This window comes from Clytia hemisphaerica, unplaced genomic scaffold (assembly GCF_902728285.1).
Source record: "Clytia hemisphaerica strain Z4C2 unplaced genomic scaffold, Clytia hemisphaerica genome assembly, whole genome shotgun sequence".
Taxonomy (NCBI): Eukaryota; Metazoa; Cnidaria; class Hydrozoa; order Leptothecata; family Clytiidae; genus Clytia; species Clytia hemisphaerica.
The window spans coordinates 822,270-842,643 of NW_027103421.1; the positions used below are offsets into that span (position 1 = coordinate 822,270).

The following is a 20,374-nucleotide window of genomic DNA, read 5'->3' on the forward strand; positions in this document are numbered from 1 at the left end:
AATGAAAGAGAAACATAAAAAAACGACTCCATGAAAATTGTACGAAACTCTTACAACCCACGTTTTACACGTTTTATCATCTCAGCTTTTGAGAGTACTTATGTATTTGAAACGTTCAATTTTTTATTCAGCTGTGTTCATGCTCTCGAGGTTTTCACGCAAGTGACAGACAAATAGTGCGCCTACGTTTCTTTACAGAGCTGTTGTTTGTCCTTTAATATTCAGCAAATAAAAACACATTCGTACTTCTTTCGTTGTTAAATTTTGGAACATGTTGGAGTTTTTACAAGCTCTTACTTGATTTGGTTGGTCGTTAACCTGTAATAAAACAATTTCGTTACTTTTTCTAAAAAACGCGTCTTCTCTATACACCTTTTCGACCATAGCCGCCTATTGCCGCACGGGCATTTGTATCCCACTAAAACCGTCCCAATCCTTTTTTGACACATCTTTCTATTGTCTATAGGCGCGAAAAAAGGACTGGGGTGGTTTTAGTAGGATACAAATGCCCGCGTGGCAATTGGTGGCTACGGTCGAAAAGGTGTATTGCTTTAAATGATAAATTAATAAAGTATCTTATAAAAACTCCAACTCATTTCTAAATTTCAAGAGAAGAGATTGATAATTTTTACTGTGGCAAACACGTTTAGCATAATTTACAGGAAAAAAATAATATCCAGCTTGAACTTTCTTCAGACCTTCTCCATAGGATGCTTATGCCTCAGGAAAAAATCCCATAAAATCCCACTGGTGAGACATCCCTTTTTTGGGCAATTTATTCTTTCTCCAGGCAAGCCCAATTAAGAGGTATACCAGCAACACCAACTATAAGATTTGTTAACCACTTCACAACTCTAAGAATAGTCAATACTCCACAACTGTAAGAAAGGCCAATACTGCAGCCCACAACTCGAAGATGGGTTCCAATAACCCTATAACTCGAAGAGGGACCAGCAGCTTTATAAATCAAAAAGGTACCAGCAACCCCATCAACTCTCAGACGAAAACCCTAAAACTCTAAGAGTAGTAAACGCTCCACAACTGTAAAAGGTACTAGCAACCCAAAAAGAAACCCAACAACCCACACAACTCTAGAGTACTCAATCCCCCACATTCGTAAGGAAAGCTAACACATCACAACTCTAAGGGAGGTACACGCATGAGAAACCTAAGCTGGTCCAATACTTCACAACTTTGACAAAACAACGGGTGCAACTATCCTTGGGGGTAATGGGCTTTTCTAGAAAAATAATTTATCCCCACTGTTGAGGATATTGATTTTTCGAAGTATCGAACCCCCTGGATATCCTACTTTATTAGTAAAGACCCCCTGCCCAGCTGGCACACAACGTTTTTTCAACGTTAATCTAACGTTCACAACGTCCATTTAACGCTAGATTAACGTTGAAACAACGTTTTGTGCCAGCTGGGCTGGATATCCACTCTTATAAAGATGCTTACCCGCCCCTGGATATCGTATTTTTACATGAAAAGACACTCTACCCCTTGGATATCCGCTCCCTTGTAGATATTTAACCCCCTGGATATCCGATATCCTCAACAGGGGGGCACGGACTATTTCTGGAAAAGCCAAATTGTCCAGTCATGGAAAATATCATATCATCGTGTCAGCAAGAATACATTTTTTGGATAAAACTACCCTTTCCCTTCTTTTAATGAAAATTCATTCCGATTTCATACTTTCAGTGTTTCCTTACAATTTTACGTATTTCCTTAGCAACTCGTAGTTTGTCGCTCGCGTTTATTTTTTAGCTAAGAATAGTTTAGTACTTGCTTTAATATCATCCAATCTCTTTTTTCTTTTCTCGATCAGGCATATTTTTGGTTCCGCAAATCTTGTGTATTACCAATTACTGAAGTCAAACAAAGATCAAGCTATTGTGATAAGGTAATTCACCTCCATCTTTATCTTTGCATCCAGTAATGGTTAATGCTCCTTTCAAACGTTTGGTAGATGGCTAACTAAGCCAAGGGAATATAGACTGCCGTAAAAAAGGGGAAAAATTAGCTGGGAAAAAGTGACGAAATTTTTTCAAATCAAATGACGAAGTTCTTCTCGATACAATATTTATCTGCATGGTCAATTTTAAAGATATGGTGATAAAGATTGTTTTTCCCTACCGTCGTGATTGTTTGCCCAACTCTCAGTTTACCCCTCTAAAAAGATCGTGCGAGTTTGATTAACTGTCAAGCCAAATACTCTCGGGTACCTAATAGCCGGGGGGACCCGCTGATTAATTTTTCGAAAGTTTTCCACCCAGGACATTCTTATTTTAACTGCCCCCGCTTATTTATTTTTGGGAATTATTTTTTTGAAAGTTCTCTCTTTTGCCCTAATTCTGCTGTAAAATTAGCCTCTTTTTCGAAAATTTTCCACCCAGGACATTTTATTCCAACCCCCCCCCACGCTTATTAAGATTTTTTCCAACACCTCCCCTAGCTATTAGGTACCCGAGAATATGCACTTTTCCCCGTTCCTTCTCTTTGCTAATATTCGTTTTGTGCCAACTGGGATGCATTATGAACTCGTTTACTGGCATGAAAATATAAGTTTAGTTTTATCATAGTCATTATAAAAACACTGGTCTGGAAGGCTTTTGTCTCTTTTTATTGTTAAAAGATGGAACTTACGTATCAAAATCGATTTATTTTGCAAACTTTTTAATCATGTAATTAGAAAATAGACCAATCCTAAGAGGATATTTTGGTAACGTGATCAAAAAGTATGCAAATGGCAACTTGTCTTTTGTTTGTAACAAAAGAAAATTGAACAAAAAGCTAAAACAATACATTGCCAGACCAGTGTTTTTATAATAACTATGGATTTATTGACACTCCTATCTATTTTATTTACAGTGGAGAATCGGGAAGTGGAAAATCAGAGCACAAAAATCTCATTCTTCAATATTATGCATCTATTTCACCGTCAAAAACTAAAAGGACTTGTGAAAAGGTAATTGGATTGGTTCACCTTGAATATAATTGGGATTTTCCAGAAAACATTTTTACCCCCACTGTTGAAGGATATTGATTTTTCGAAGTATCGAACCCCGATCGAACGATATCCTACTTTATCAGTAAAGACCCCCTGGATATCCACTCTTAAAAATATGCTCAACCTCCTGGATATCCTCTCTTATAAAGAGAGGATATCCATATCATATTCTTTTACTTGAAAAGAAATTACCCCCTGGATATCCGCTCCCTTGTAGATATTTAACCGCCGGGATATCCACTTTTGAACAAAAATTGTTAACCCCCTGGATATCCAATATCCTCAATAGGGGGGGGGGAGGCACGGACTATTTCTGGAAAAGCCCAATACAGTTTCACCATTGAGCTTTGTATATAAACCATGGAGTCAGTTTTTTAATCCCGGCCAACTAAACTCTTTGATAGGTTGTTTTTTTGAAAGTGGTACCCTAATGGTAGCACTAAGTCAATAGCGGTGTAAATGCATCGAGAGCGCTAGATCTACATTTCCTTAAGAATAATTGTAATGATGTAGCGCCGTTTAGCGTCAATTTTTAGCACTGCAATGGCTTCTTTACGAGTACCACTGTAAAAAAAAACACGTTAAAAAAATTCGCTTACCACCCTTAAGTGGATAAATTTTCGCGTGGATTAATTTTCGCGAATTTTGGCCATTTTCGCGAAATTTAGTCCACGCGAAAATTTTGAAGGCCTTTGATTCGCAAAAATTGGTCCACGCGAAATTATTTGGAATTTTACAATCGCCAAAATAAAAGTTATGAAGTTTTTTGAAAGCTTTTGAGTGACTTTGTATGCTTTTTTTCGATTAAAAAACACATCTCTTTTCTAATTACAATTTATATAGTCGCGAAATTAAATAAATAAGGCCGTTTTCGCGAAATTTAATCCACGCGAAAATTTTAAAGACCCTTGATTCGCGAAATTTAATCCACGCGAAATCTTTAAATTCTCGTCTCGCGAAAATTAGTACACGCGAAAATTTATCTATTTAAGGGGGTAACACCGGATCAGCACGAAATCAAGGATACACCGACCAAATGTAAAAGACGTGTCTGATATGAAACGGGCAAGCTAAAACCTTTAAATTTGTTTTCTTATTTCAGATTATTGAAGGGAACAGAATTTTAGAAGCATTTGGGAGTGCCCGCACTCTCATTAATGATAAATCAAGTCGATTTGGAATGACAGTTGATCTTGTTTTCGAAAAGTAAGAACGCGGCCCTATAATTATAATGAAGTGAATACAGTCGCTCTCATGTTGTCTTCTGACCAGCTACCGGAACCGTTGAAAAAAACGGGCATTTACTCTACCATTGAGCTACGTGTCCATGTGGAACCTGAGGACTCAATTGCCACTCCGTAAAGCTGGAAGTGAATTCTTGTCTACTGACTGGTCAGAGACGGTGAATTGGGAGAAATCCATCCCCTATAATTATCTTTTCATAATATAAAAATCTGCTCCCTTACATAAATTTTGCGCCCCTCTTGTCTACGCTACTATGTCATACGTCTCGCCATGTAACTCCATTTTCCCTAAGACCATAGAAACAATCTTAGTGAGGCTCGGATTCAAGAAATGGCTGAGCTCCATTTCAGACGGCTGACTTTCTGTACTGTCTATTCTAATTGTTACAAGAGTGGGTAGAAAGTAGTTAAAATCTTTACTTGAAAAGATTGACAGAAGCCAATTCGTTGACGTCAAAAGAGAGAAATGCATTGCCTTTTGACATCTTCAAGGGGGTTTTGCATTTTAATCGAATAAGGAAGGGTATCGAATAGTAGAGCGTCTTGTACGAGAGTTTCTTGTTGACGACGATTTTCAATGTTCCCCCTCAGCGGTTTGCGCGATTGGCTCTTTCACTTGCGTGAATGCGTAAAACTTCAAAAAAAAAGCTGCGTGAATGCCTGAATTGGAAAACTTTGCATGAATAGAAGTGCGTTAATGCTTGAATTTTGAAAAAAAATGCGTGATTGCGTGAATTGAAGATCTGCTTATGATGGGAATCTCAATGAGAGCTTCGAATAGAACAACGTCTAAGCGTCATCAACTATACTCTAAAATTTTTGTTGATTTTCTGTTATAGTTTACACGTTGCTGGCGCATCTGTACAAACCTTTTTGTTCGAAAAAACACGGTTGACATTTCAGGTTAGTTTGTTGTTTTCAATTCCTCATAGCAAATAAGATTTCACTTCCCGCACTAAAATGCTCCTGACTTTTTCCGGGATTTTTCCCCTATTTTTCCCGGGATAACCGGGAGGAGATTAGAAAGGGCTTTTTTCTAAAGGTATGGAAAATTTTTTTTACGAAACTGTCTAACTTACTAAACATGTTTTCAACTACCCGAAGGTTTGGTCTTTTTTCGGTAGAAAATGGTAGTGGAATCTTTTTAGTGCGGGAAGTGAGATCTTATGCAAAACGACGGTAGTTTTTTATCTAAATGCGATTCACATTTTAATCCTTAATATGAAAATGTTTCCTTTCGGCCCGTGCCAAAATAGAACACAACAGTATAGTATCGGTAATAAACATATAGTCTCGCATATAGTCTGGGACATGCTTCACGACTATTCCAGACATATATTGAAATTTCCTTCACCAGTACCTTGTGTGTGTTTGAGTTATGGAGACTCCCTCTAAATCTGTTTCTTTACCATTTCAGCAACCTGGGGAGAGCAATTTCAGTATCTTTTACCAGTTGTTTGCAGGATTGAGCCTTGAAGAGCGGAAAGTCATCAGCATGTTACATATCGAGGATTTCTTTTACTTAAATAAGGTATATATACACGCTTTTATTTATAATAATACGCTTACATATTATTCATGATAAAATTGGCCAAAAAATCAAGAATACTTTAAGAATATCACCAAACCATCATCAAAATTGGTAAATGAACCTTAGAATGTCATTTTTAAAACATTTTTAACTGTAAATTGGCAATTATCCCTCAGTAAGGCGAAAATAAAAAATGTAGTGTTTCCGGGAAACCGGCCGGGTGAGAAAAAAAAATTTCTGTCCCGGCCCAGACTATGGGTTCATCTATATGGTTCATCATAAAGAAAATCAAGTTGACCGTTCAATCTATCAAACGTCATTTGGTTAGATATTCCCGCTTGTAAATCAAGTTTTGTTCGTTAGTAGATGATATATTAGTATCCAGGGCTCACTTCATACTGTTTGTACATAAAAGTTATCTTTAAAGTTCTATTTCAATTATCAAAAATAGCAAAAAAAGTTTTATCCGACCGGCCACATGAGAGCTTTTTTTCCTCCACCCACATTCCGGAAACCCTACATTTTTTTCATTTTCGCCTAAGGCTCAAAACTTTTAAAAGAATTCCATAGTGTGCTACAAGTATGTATTACGTTAAATCTAGGTTTGGATACCGTAAGAATATTTTAGGATGTTTTTCCCCAAAAAGTTAAAAATATTCATGATGAAATGAAGAAAAAAAGCTTGTATAAAAAGGCTAATCAATCTGATCAATTTTTCAAGCTTTGACCAGCTCATTTGTCATGAATGATTTTTTGCATTTCTTCTCTACTACCTTATCAACCCTTATTATGCCGGCTCTTTTAGGCGCTTTTTGTCGCTGGTTTAATAAGAGCCGCCGTAAGGAATCGGAATTAAATAAGGACCGAGCTAAAAATTGAAAAAAATTAAGCTTTTGAGTAATAAGGGCCAGCGTAAAAAGGGTAGATAAGGATCGGATCGGAATATGCTTGTTAATTTTAATGCCTTCAGAGCTTTTTTAAATTTAGAGCATGCTCTATATGAAAATCCAGTCACTTTCACCTCAATTATTATGCCTTTTTCTAGAAACTTTTCAATGAAAAATAGTGAATTTTAGTTTGTAACAAAAATTTTTTATTGACACTTTTTCACTGAATTTTCTCTTCTTAGTCTAAAGACATCCTAGCAATGAGCAATTATGCTGAAAGTTTTCAACAGCTACTTATGGCTTTTGATATTCTTGAAATTACGGTAAGCTTGTCTCTCAAAGTTATTGAAAAATTATTACTATATGTTTAAAACTATTGTCCTAACCTTTTTTTCAGAGTGTCCCACACGGTACACAACGTCAAAACAACGTCCATGTGACATTCATAACGTCCAAATAACGTTATTTGAACGTTAAAACAACGTTGTGTGCCAGCTGGGGTGCTATTCTTTTCTATGAGGAAAGTAAGAATGATTCTGATGCTGTGAAAACAAGAAATAGCTTAATGGGATGCTTTCTATGCCCCTGCACTTAGAAACATCAAGATTAACACAAAAATTAGCATTTGACCAAGTTTTGAGGGGTATGATTACCATATGACACCCCCGTGTCACAGAACTGCACGGCTCCGTCCCACCGAAAAACTGCGCCCAAATGTTGTCCCAAGCAGGAAAAAAACCCTATAATTTCAACCTCACTAAATTGCATTTGATTTCATCCCCATTTCAAGGAAAATAATTTGAACGCCAAAACCATCTCACTGGCTTTTTCGACTTAGGAACAATTGAATTGATATCCTCATTGAAATTTCGATGTAAATTTTATTATCACTGTGGGAAAAAGTTCACCGAGGCTGTGAGACAGGGTTGTCATTATGTACTAGATCTTCTCTTAGTAACCTCACAAAACAATGGTTTAACCCATTCGATCTATTGGAATTGTGTGCTAAGTGCGTGTGCATATTCATGATATGCACCATTGCAATTATCTTATAACATTACATCATGGACCCAACAACTGATTGGTTGACGCATGGGCTGATTTTACGTCATTTACAACCAATCAGCTGTTGAGTCTGTACTGTGATGTCGAAGACATTGTAGTGATGTTATTATGAATATAAAAAGTCTTGTTTCTTTATATGGTTTAACCACTGACCTTTATGTATCCCTGGACCAAGTTATATCCGCCAGCTTTGATCAAAGTTTTTTAGAAAGTTGGTACCCGCAAAGAAGCCATTGTAGTGTTTGAAACTTTGTCTAACGACAAACGGCACTACATCAATAGTGTACAAGCGAAACTAGATCTGGCGCTCTCACCGCGGGTACCAATTTCAAAAAAACTCTGATCATAATACTTTGCTTGGCCAGCATTGAGTGAACTTGGTCCAGGGATATATAAAGGTCAGCGGGTTTATCAATGTTTCTACCTGGTCATTTTTATAGGATGAAGAACGAAAAGCCATCTTTTCGATTCTTGCTGCTATTCTTCACCTGGGAAATATTTATTATGGACGAACGGTAGTAAGTAGTATATATGCAGTTGCCTCCAAAAAAATTTTGGGTAGCGAGAAGTATTTCATAAGACCCTTAAAGAGTCTATTGCCCCAAAATTTTAATCCTAAATTATCAAATTTTGATCAAATGTTCAAGAATCACGATGTTTGAGAAGACAAACTTCGACGCAATTTTTCGAGGGCGTGAGAAAGGAGTCTTACCGGTCCGCATATACAAGCGCTCACTTTACCTGAATAAAATCCACCCCGGGGCCACAGTCAAACCTCCATTTAAAAAACTTTTATCTTCACAGAAAAATGGTTACGAGATGGCACTAATTGTCAACAACTCCGATGTTGAATTCGTGTCACAATTACTACAAATCGATCCAACAAAAATGACTGATATCTTAACCCAGAAAATACAGGTACCGTATTTTAATGATTTGTCATCATGTGAATTGACTTTAGAAATGGTAAAACGATGACTTCGAATAGATTGTAAAAGTCTTAGTAACATATTTTGGTTTTCCATCTAAGAGATCTCCATCACAATCAAAACAGTATCGGCAAAAATTCCTCAACGTAGGCGAAAATGAAAGAATGTAGTGTTTCCGGAAACCGGCCGGGTGAAAAAAAATAATTTTCTGACCCAGCTGCAGACTTCGTTAGTAGTTGAAAACATTAGTATTCAGGGCTTTACTTCATACTGTTTGTACATAAAAGTTATCTATAAAGTTTAATTTCAATTATCTTAAGTTATCAAAAATAGCAAAAAAGAATATTTTTCCGGCCGGCCGCATGAGAGCTTTTTTCATTCACCCGCATTCCGGAAACACTATATTTTTTTATTTTCGCCTTATCTTACATAAATTGAAATTCTTTTCTGATGCAGTACAAAGCTAATGCCGTCGATACAAAATATGATCTCTCGCTTACCAGGCCCCTTTTTTGAACGCGGTCTTGTATTTGTACGGTACAATATGAAATACAGCATTTATGTACGCGTTTTTAGCCAATCATATTCGCTCATATTTTTCATGTTGATGATAAGTAATAGTTATCGGACAGTTGTGAGTACAATATGAGAAATATTTTATGAGTTCCGAGATTTTTCTGTATAATATTTTCCAAGCCTTTAGGCGAGGAAAATATACGGAAAATCCGGAACGATTGAAATATTTCCATATTGTACGAGAAAATGTCTGATAATTGGTTTATCGGTGACCCAAAAAATGCAATTTTTGTGTTGGAAAAAAGCGCAAGGCACTTTTGCAGCAAAGTGACGTTAGATTGCTGCTACTGCTACAATGCAACAACATCTTTTCATCAATTTATATTTTTACATGTAAAATACAAGATATATTGTACTCTTTTTAACCAATCAGATTGCAGATAATTTTTGGATCGCCGATAACAATTGATAAAATGTACATGTAAAATACAAGATATATTGTACTCTTTTTAACCAATCAGATTGCAGATATTTTTTGGATCCCCGATAACAAATTAATAAAATGATGTTACATTTGTCTTTTTAGAAAACGCCATCTGAAGAGTATTACAAATATTGTAATGTTGAAGAAGCGCTGGACAACCGTGACAATATATCACGTGATATTTATTGGAACCTCTTTAAATGGCTTGTTCGTCGTGTCAATGAAAAATGCAAAGCAAGTTATGAGGAGAAGAAAATTGTACTGGTCGACATGCATGGTTTTGAGGTATGGTTTTTTAGTAGTGTTACTTATAATTTTCCTATTTCTGTAAGTGGTTCCACGTCATTTGAAGTTTGTTTGTTGTTTGATTATCTGCGAGGTTTTTTTTCTTCAAATAAAAAAAAAAGATGCGATATTTTTGGGTTTGGACTAGTTTTTTTCGCCTATGTTCAGTACCTGCGAGAACACAAGGTTCTCCCGTACTGTTCGAGTATCATCATCGATACAGCAAGGCTCTGATGTTTCGCGAGCACATAGTACAATGTCTGATACGCGCTGTGATTTCCCTATCTAGGGGTAGGAAACTATTCTGGGATAGGGCCCGGTCCGATGATATTGGAGGGTCTGCTTCTCTCTCTTTTCTCTCTAGTTTTTTCATTAAAAAGTGCCGAAACCTTTAGAAGAACAGCTGGAAATTCTAAGAGTCTCAGGATTTGGTATAATTTTCACACACACTTGACTTGTTTCTTCGTTGGATGGGAATCTGGTTGGTTGTTTTATCATTGTTCGAGAATTCATCTTGGAAGTATTTTTCTACAGCTGTGATTTGAGCTTTTGAGTAGTTGGGAAAATACTGAAATTTCGTCCGGGGGTAATTTGGGTTGTCCAGGGGGTCAACTGATGCTTATTCGGGGAGTAAAACCCGTTGTCCGGGGGCCAAAAGTCACTTTGTCCAGGGGGTAAATCACTGAAAATTGTTATATTTTGACGATTTTTCGCTACCCCCGGACAATATATCCTCCACCCACCATGTACGGACATTTCTGGAAGAGTCCATTGCTCCTAAATGTATACACACTGCTACTACTACTGATTATGTTTTATATTTTTTCTTCATCCAGGATTTTGACGTCAACAATGGTTACGAACAGCTTGCGGTCAATTTCGCTGACGAATACATCTTTGCGTATACCATGTCTCATATCTTCGACAATGAAAAGGTTTCTTTTGTTTTAAATTAACTAAAGTCAACTCTCTCTAATTCGAACCTCCTACTCTTCGAATCTTTCTATAATTCGAACTAAGATATTGGTCTCCTTCGCCAAAAAAATGGTTTTAAATACTCTCTGGAATTTGATTCAACTCTACCTTAAACTCTTCGGATAATGCAATAGTCTCGTAACACACTTGTCTACTTGTCACTGTTTTGGTTTGTCGCATATTTTTTACGTTTGATAAAGCTTAGTTCAAATTCAACATCATTAACAATCAACATCAAATTCAAAGTCAGGGTGGAGCCCTAGGAAAAAACTCTATCTTAAGAAAATTGTAAACCGAACAAAGAGCGGTTCATAGAGGCCCATGTGCTCGCACGGTGGCCTGCGAACTTGTATAGCATTATTATCATAAGAAGTCTCGAAAAGTGGAAACCGTATTACTTCGAATAAACGTCCCCTCCCGAATAAACGCCCTTTAAGCTCTTGCTCCAGGGGGGGTGGGGTACTTAGGCAAAATTGGGTGCTGGGAATGTGTGGACGGTAAGGGTTTTTTTTACCTTCCAAAGTCTCTCTAAGGGTCGGAAAATTCACGATTTTTAGGAATTTTTTTTGATTTAGAATGAAAAAAGTTGTAAAAAAAGTCTTTTGGAGGTCCTATCCGCACCTACCCCCTCATCTGCCAACCCTAGTACCCCCGGGCTCTTGCTGTATTTATTCTATACTTCTTCGCTTATACTTCTTTTCCTTTACATTAGCGAATGTATGAAGACGATATTTTGACAATCTTTGATGGTTTTGCAGACGGATATATTCACGGTTGTATTGATTTACTGTGTGGCGATGAAGTATCATTGTTCAATATCTTGAATGACGCTTGTAACCATCCTAGACAGGTACCATTAAATTTATGTGTAGTACACAGAAAAATCATCCCAGTATTTTAAATTAAAATTAAGATCTTCTACCAGCAGGAAACTGCACAAAATCCTCAAAATCTACAAAATCTTCATAAAATGGTGAATGTAAGATAATTTTAAGCACATTTTTAGGTTTGAAATTCAAAAAGCTAAGAACATCCAAAGACTGCAAAAATCTTGGCTTTTCAAGTTTAAAAAGACGTGCATTATTAACCACGGCACCTTTGATACACGATTTTCTTATTATTAGATTCATGTAACAAAGTCACGAATAAATGTCGAGTAAAGCTCTGATTGGCTGAGACATGCAAAGATTACCTCATCATACTTTGGGAATTTTAATAAAAGTATGTTTATGTAAGGTTTTTTAGCCAATCAGAGCTCTACTCGACATTTTTTCGTGACTTTTTTACATGAATCTTCTAATTGGAAATTTGTTAATTTCATTCGTTACCTTTTCAGCCCACTGATTCTTACTTTTTGGAACAATGCCACAAACATCTTGAATATCATCAACATTATGAAAACCCGAAGATTCCAAGTCCTGAATTCCGTATTCGACACTACGCTGGAAAAGTTAAATATCAGGTATTTAGAAATACAGGATAGTTTCCATAAACCAAACCTTAATGAGCCGAAATTCTCAGATCCATTCAGGTTTCTATAACTCGAATTTCAAAACTCGAACAAGTTTAAATCCCCATGCGTGTTCGAGTTACAGAGGCCTCCATTTTAAAGATTTTCATACTAACCAACCATGTTCCCGTGTATCACAAGCTTTATTTACGCCAGAGATATTATGGTGCTACCAGTAAGCATAAAAAAGTTGATAATACGCAGGGAAAGAGGCTGAAATACAAATACAAACGCCTCAAATTAATAATGAACTGTTAATAAATGTGAGATTTAACCTAAAACTACACCTCGATAATGTAATTTCTAATTTTGAAGAACTTTTGATTCCATTGCTTCCATTTCGTCGATATTTCGTCTGAATTTTGCTTGGTTACCCTCTCTGCACTCATCAATCTCTCTAATTCGAATTTCTATAATTAGAGCTAAATTAATGGTCCCTCAATTTACAAAGCCTTACACAGGCTCTTCGTTATCTTAATATTTCTATAACTCCAAGTAACTCTTTCGTCCGTTGTACATCGAATAGACCTTTTTTTAAAGAGGCAGCCATGTTCAATAATTATGTACTCCAGCATAAGAACAATGATACAGCCATGCATAATTACTGTATCATGCATATTTTAAAAATTATACATGGCTGTATCATTGTTTTTATGCTGGAGTACATAATTATGCTGCCTCTTTAAAAAAAGGCCTATTAAGACAGAGTAAACTGTTTTTCTGTTGCTTTAGGTGGACTCTTTCATTCATAAGAATTTGAGTAAAGAACATCGAGACATTGCACGTTTGATGACCACAAGTAAATCTACTGTAAGTACTGTTCTACACATAAATTTTAAAACCACTGACTACGTTGATATTTTCTTATTACCCGGTGGGAGCCCCCACCCCATTCGAATATTACCTGATATTTTCAGTCCCGGCATCGGGAATCAACTTCTATTCGTCCCTTTTTGAAATTCAATGTAAAAAAAATGCATTCCCAATCCCACCGGAGTTTTTTTACCTTTGATTAATAGAATTTCTATCGCTATTGCGATTTTGATAGAAACTTTTACCTTTACTGTGGAAAACAGGCGTTTTATAGAATCAAGCAAACACTATACATTACTCTTTATGTTCTGCTTGTGCAGTTGGTTTCAAACACCGTTTTTGAAAATGTTTAGGTTCGATTTGCTTTAAATTTGTCTTGATGTTTTTTTTTTTTTGGCAGAACAGACTATTAACGAATTTAAGAGCCAGTTTTTTTAAGATGGGGAGCAGTTTGGGCAACTCCCAATAAGTTTTTGACACTTAGATTTTTTTCAAATTTTTGGATAATGTTGGTTAAGTAAAACGAGGCTAGTAAATCACAATATTTGGTCTGAAAAATCCATAATGGTGGATTTACAAGTGAAAGTTAATTTTGACATTTTTGGGCATTGCCATTAAAAAGTTTATTTTGATATAGAACCATCTTTCTCAAATCAAAATGAGGAAATTGAGTTGTTGGGGGTGATTCTGGAGAAACTATGGCCATAAACTATACAACTTTTCCAAAAAAAATCAAAATTTGTTCAAGATGTGGTAAAGCTGGAGTTATGACTCCAAAAACACTACAATGCGATGTTAGGGGTATTGATTTAGAGCCATCTGACCTTCCCCAGGGAGTTTTCGTAACTTCGCTCAAAAAATAAATATTTTCTGGTAGTTTTAAGTCCCTGGCGCTATCCATTGAAGTGATGCAATAAAAAATTCCGGCCCTACTGCCCCGTAGAGCCCGAAAAGCCAATAAGGTCTGCAAAAAAGTACCAACGTTAGCCAGTTTCCTAGAAAGCCCAAACATTGTCCTGACCTCCACTCTTCTGGTTTCCGGAAAGACAACAGCCTGAGAATCTCTTTAGATCAAAAGAGAAACCGATGTGATCTCCTACCAATTAATTTTTTATCTTTAATTCAAAAAATTTTCGTAACATCGCTCGAAAAAATGACTACAATTCGGGAAAAAGTATTTTGGGCCAATTGGCAAACATCAAAGGGGTCGAGGTCACTAGAATTTTGTTTAATATAAGGGCTATGGATGAAGAAGTCAGGGGTGTTATAATAAAAACAATGTAAACTAGGTGAAAAAAGTTATGAAGTCGAAGGAGCAGGGGGGGGGGGCGGGGCTAAATAAGTGGACAGAAAAAATATAGGGAATAAGAAGAGGAAAAAAGAAAGGAAAAAAGGGGTAAAGGTAAATGGGCAAAAAGGCTTTTTTTTCAATTTTTTGACTAAAGCTTCATGTCATTCGATCTATTGCAAGCCGTAATTGCAGTTAGAAATGAATTTATACTGAAAAGCATGATGCCTCATACACATTCCAGAAAAGGTTTAGGAAATCAAATATGGTGCGGGCGTCTTTGAAAAGCTTATAGAGGCTGAATTTTCACTCACAGGCGGCTTCACTAACGCCCCTGACCCCCTTAAGTTGTAAAATTGACTTAAAGTACATTTATTGGCAAATGAAAATCATTTCCCAAAACTGAAGTACCAATTGGCGTACTTGATTCTAATGATTTTAGTGAAAGCATCATCTAAAGATAGGTGGGTCGGAAGAAATTAAAAAAAAATAAGTATTAGAAGTTGGAACCCTTTTCCTTTCGTTTAAAAGACTGCAGGGCTAGCTCAAGATTACAGTAATAATTAACCTCTACAAAAAAAAAAAACAAAGAAAAAAAAAAAACAAAAAGAAAAAAAAGAGAACAGAGGGAAAAAGGGAGAACAAAATCATAAAAAGCCTTAGAGCATGTAAAAATGGCTCAAAAACAACAAATTTTTATAGTATTGTGTGTATTTTTTTATGGGATTATATTATAATAATTTTTGTTGTTTTTGCGCAAGAATTGAAGCGAGACAACTGAGCCCACTTCAGATAATAAAATCAGGTGTTTTTGGAAAGTTCATCGAGGAATAAAGTACAAACAATTCAATCAAGATCTTTAACCATCACTGATCTACCATTTTAAGGATCAAGTCTGTCAATGTAGCTAATCTAAACTTTAAGAAATCGGTTAAGAAAGGCGTGGAAGATTTAGACCAGGAACCCCTCTAAACACCGAATTATGGCATATCAGCCTGTTTGCTCCTTAACTCAGTTAATGAGCCCAAAGTCAAATTATCCAAAGAGAAGGAAAGTTTTAAGGAATATTAATTGTACTTATTGGAACCTTACTCTAAGTATTTGAGCCAGGGCAGAAAGGGTGCAATGGCCAATTTTTTTATGGGGTTAGGTAAGTTCACCAGACACGCACAGGAAAGGAAGAAAGGAGCAACAAGGAAGACCGAAAAACACCAGCGAAGGGAAGGGGAAAAAAAAAAAAAGAAAAAAAAAAGGGGGGGGGGGGGATCTAAAAGATTTGAGAGTTTATTTGATATGTGTCACCTCCCCGGAGAAACCTTTCTGGAAGTGATAGAGGAATCAAATGATTTTCAGATAAAGTTTCACGGTCTACTGCCAAATTCCTGGGCTGCCAGATAGAATGACCTCAGCTCTAGGCAAAAAATTGAAAACAAAGACATTTTTGGCCCAAAAAAAGCACATTTGAACAACTTTTTTCACCTCAGTTTCATTGTATTTATATATGAAAAGTTCATCATAGCGCCTTAATTACTAAGGCAAATTGCGCGGGTGACTATGACCCCTTTTAAGATTTAGCCAATGGGCCAATAATCCCGAAATTTTAAAGAGTGCATTTGCGAGCGATTTTAAGAAAATTTTAAAAGAAACAAGATAAAATTAAGGGAGGAGAATCACATAAGGTTCTCTTTTGATCTAAGAGACCCGGCGGTTGTCTTTCGGAACAGCAGAGTTTGGAGTCAAAGACAATAGTGGGGATTTCAGGAAAATTGGGCGACAAGTTAGTATTTTTTGAGACCTTATTGGAGGAATCTTTCAGGAGCCTCTTAGGGGCCAGTTAGGCACGAATTATTTATTAACTGTAGCATCACTTCAAATGGTAGTAAGACCGATGTAGACTAACTACCAGAAATATTATTTTGAGCAGTTAAATAAACTCCCCTGGGACAGATCAGATGGCTCTAAAATACCCCTAAAATCAAATTGTGTAAAATGTTTTTGTGACGTCATAACTACCAGCCTACCAATTTTGAAAACTTTTGATTATTATTTGTGAAAATGATAGTATAGTTACTGGCCATAGGTAAGATTTTATCAGTCACCCAACCTCAATTCCTCATTTTGGAGTTTGCGAAGAAGGGTTACTATAGTACAAAATAAACGTTATTAAGATGCGGGAAAATGCCCAAAAACGAAAAATAAGTCAAAAACACTTCAAATTGGATAAATCCGCCATTATGGATTTTCAGACCAAAATATTTTGGGATTTTACTCAGTTCATTGTACTTAACAACATATCCAAAAATGAAAAATATCTAAGTTTCAAACTATTGGACCTGCCCCGCCCTGAAAAAAACTGGCTCTTAAGAAATACTTTCATTTATTCTCTCCAAAAATTTAAAAAGTAAAACAACATTTATAAAGATAATATCAGATGTCCCCCCATGGCAGAGACCTGCTGGGACCTATCCGATCCACTGGTAAATTTTGCCAAGATTTCGTTCCAAATGGGAAAAATACCCTTCAATCTCAGCCGTTAAAATAATTGACTTCGATTCCATCCCAGGAATTTCGATAACTAATTTTTCTAATCGGAAATTCAATCGGAACAATAGAATTTCTACCGCAGATCTTGATAGAAAGTTTAATCCCACTCTGGGAAAAAGTTCACCGGGGTTGCGAGACAGGGGTGTATCAGATGTTCCTTTGTCTTTTTTTTTGCAGTTCATACAACGTCTTTTCCTGAAAGGTGCCAAAGAAAAAAACAGTCTTCAGCAAGCGTCATCAGTTATTATTCCCCTTGCTGCCGGTCGCTATGGCAACGGACAGCATGGTAACGCTCGAAATGAGAACAGAGAAAAATATCATTTGAGCGCTCAGAAATTGAAATTACAGAAATTGGTGAAAAAACTAGAGGGGTAAGTGATAAGATACAGTTTTTTATAAGAACAATGAGACTCAAAATCTTCGAAAAATAAGAAAAACTTAAAAACAATATTGGACCTGGAATTGTTGAATTTCAAGCATATAAATGCTTTAAATACCTTATTTCCCTTAATAAGAACATAAGAACATGATGAGAACAATTTGAGGCTCGAAGTGCAAAAAAAAAATAAGGACGGTCATACTTCAACTAGTTCTTATAGATAAATTATATACATAAAATTTATACGGAAAATCCCATATTGTGTCTGATATTTTACCAATAGCGGGTAAATTTAGTTTTTCTTCCCTCTATTGTTTTACACGTTTTTTCTTATAAGAACAAACTATATAAGAACATAAGGCTTCGATAGCCAAAATATTAAGAACAAGTTAAGAACATTTTAAGGCTTCATGGACTCTACACACTCGATTTCTTAGGAAAATGGACAAAAATGCGCGGAATATGTCACAAATAAGAACATGTTTAAGAACATCTTTAGGCTTAAAACTGTAAAAGTTAAGAACAACCGAAAACTTCGAAAATTTTGGATGTTCGTAGAAAAAAACGTGTATTCGTAAAGATAACATTATGAATAATTTTCTATCCATTTACAATTATATTTAAGCTGTACACCTTTCTTCGTACGATGTATTCGTCCAAATACTTCGGAGGTAAGTTTGCCATTTCTTTCCACAAAAAGAATGCTATTCTTTGCTACGGTACGGTATGATGATCATTTACATTTTCATGATCGTACGAAAACGAACGTATCACAGACCGATGAGCCTTACCAGCTAAAAAATTAAGGCAAGAAAGTTACCTGCATTTTTCTCATTGGAAGACCTATTGAAAATCTAGAATAAAGTTCCATCCCTACTTAGGAAAGAGACTAAATTTTTAGATTCCTCGCCGGATTTCTAGGTGGTGAGGTGAGCAATATGATTTAAAACCATCAGACATTAAAAAACAAGAGATTTTAATCTCTCAATTGGTATTCACTGGCATTATTTTGATCCAAACTGGCTAAACCCAGCTGGCACACGACGTTGTTTTAACGTTCATCTAACGTTATACGGACGTTGTGAACATTAAATTGACGTTGAAACAACGTAGTGTGCCAGCTAGGAAACTTCTTCACTGGGTCACAGAGACAGGGGTATATCATTCGACCAATCAACTTTCATCACTCCAATCTAAAAGAATATTTCACCTTTCCTTTCACCAGGAGCCTATGGAACTCCAAGACAATTACGTTTCCATGCAAATCGATTACTTCTCGACAATGGAAACGATTAATATTCGAAGAAACGGATTTCCAGTTAAAATGGAACATAGAGAATTCGTTGAAAGGTAAAAATCTTCTTTTTCTTTTTTATCTCTTTTCGATTTGGATTATTTTATTTAGTTTTCATATAAGAGGATGATTGTTATGCCAGACATTGGGATGTGTGGGACTCATCCCGTTCCACGTTCGTGATGAGCTATATACTCATTAATATGCATCATGGTATGCGTACCTCATGCTCACAGAACCGGTGGTGACTGGACAACGCTTACTATTCCTACTTCGTAAGGAGTAGGACCCATTCCACAATAGGAGGGTTCTTATACACTGAGTTTCATATAGACTCTGGAGGCAGTTTCTCAATTACGGCCAAGCAAAACCTTTTAATTAGAGTTTTATTTGAAAGTCGTACCCTAATGGTAGCATTACTCAATAGCGGTGTAAATTTATCGAGAGCGCTAGATCTACATTTCCTCGAATGCTTGTGATAATGTAGCGCCGTTTAGCGTTAATTTTTAACACTGCAATAGCTTCTTTGCGGGTACCACTTTCAAAAATATCCAATAAAAGATGGCGGATATAGCTTGGTCTAGGGTTTATAAAGGTCAGTGCTCATATATCATATTATCTTTTGTAATCAGATATCGATGTTTGTACATGGACGGTTATCTTTCACCGAGCGGCGACCCAACCGATAACGCCACCACTTTGTTGAGCAGTATCGCCAAAGATTATCCGGATCTTGCTGATGATTTTCACATTGGTCAAAACATGGTAACTTGTTTGTTATGCTTCCCCAGCTGGCACACAACATTGTTTTAACGTTCAAATCACGTTAAATGGACGTTGTGAACGTTAGATAAACATTGAAACAACGTTGTGTGCCAGCTGGGTCTGTTCATTCTCTAACGAAAAGCTTTCTTACCGTCGTTTTGTATAAAATTCCCATTTCCGCACTATAAAATCCCTTGGCCAATTTTCTAGAGGAAAAAAGACCAGGACTTCGGTTAGTTTTGAAAAGCTTTGGAAAGTTACACAGTTTCGTGAGAAAACACAAGATTTTCCGTACCTTTAGAAACAAACCCTTTTCAATCTCATGCCGGTTATCCCGGAAAGATTCCGGGAATGTGACAAGATTCTTAGTGCGGAAATGGGAATTTAAAGGCTGGTCTCCACTTGCGTGCGCTTCGATGGCACTTTTTGAGCAAAGCTTTCACGCTATTTTGATCAAAAGAAAAATGAAACAACTCCATTGGCGCGATGTGACGTATCGGTGCTACATTTTTATGACGTAATCTTTTTTCAAAGCAAAAAGGTTTGAAGCCAGAAGGTGCGATCGCAGCGCGCGCAAGTGGAGACCGGCCTTAATACAAAGCGAGGGTAGAAACTGGTATGTCTTCACTTTGGTGTTTTTTTTTTTCAGTTACAAAAAACATCTCGTCAAAAAGAGATTACACTTAAGGGCTCTGACCATAGTGAATTTTTTCATAATTGCCGTTTTTAAAATGTGTTTTCTGACTGATGTAACCAACAAAACTATGGTATGTTATACATTTTCTGTTAGACAAACTATTCCTGAATCTGAAAATTCAAAAATTGCATTGAAAAAGTTTGATGAAGAAG

General features: G+C 36.4%; 1 protein-coding gene across 1 annotated transcript in view; it reads left to right on the forward strand.

Moving 5' to 3' along the window:
- Window positions 1-505: 505 nt before the first annotated feature.
- LOC136797800 (unconventional myosin-XV-like) overlaps window positions 506-20,374 on the forward strand; it is a 175,320-nt gene continuing 155,451 nt past the window's right edge. Inside the window, exons 1-18 of the mRNA XM_067054385.1 lie at window positions 506-543; window positions 1,835-1,909; window positions 2,878-2,974; window positions 4,119-4,222; window positions 5,100-5,163; window positions 5,678-5,791; window positions 6,921-7,001; window positions 8,184-8,261; window positions 8,548-8,661; window positions 9,775-9,957; window positions 10,794-10,892; window positions 11,645-11,782; window positions 12,269-12,394; window positions 13,175-13,252; window positions 17,265-17,458; window positions 18,092-18,137; window positions 18,692-18,816; window positions 19,393-19,525. Coding sequence (XP_066910486.1) covers window positions 506-543; window positions 1,835-1,909; window positions 2,878-2,974; window positions 4,119-4,222; window positions 5,100-5,163; window positions 5,678-5,791; window positions 6,921-7,001; window positions 8,184-8,261; window positions 8,548-8,661; window positions 9,775-9,957; window positions 10,794-10,892; window positions 11,645-11,782; window positions 12,269-12,394; window positions 13,175-13,252; window positions 17,265-17,458; window positions 18,092-18,137; window positions 18,692-18,816; window positions 19,393-19,525 — 1,887 coding nt within the window. The remainder of the gene's footprint in view (window positions 544-1,834; window positions 1,910-2,877; window positions 2,975-4,118; window positions 4,223-5,099; window positions 5,164-5,677; window positions 5,792-6,920; window positions 7,002-8,183; window positions 8,262-8,547; window positions 8,662-9,774; window positions 9,958-10,793; window positions 10,893-11,644; window positions 11,783-12,268; window positions 12,395-13,174; window positions 13,253-17,264; window positions 17,459-18,091; window positions 18,138-18,691; window positions 18,817-19,392; window positions 19,526-20,374) is intronic.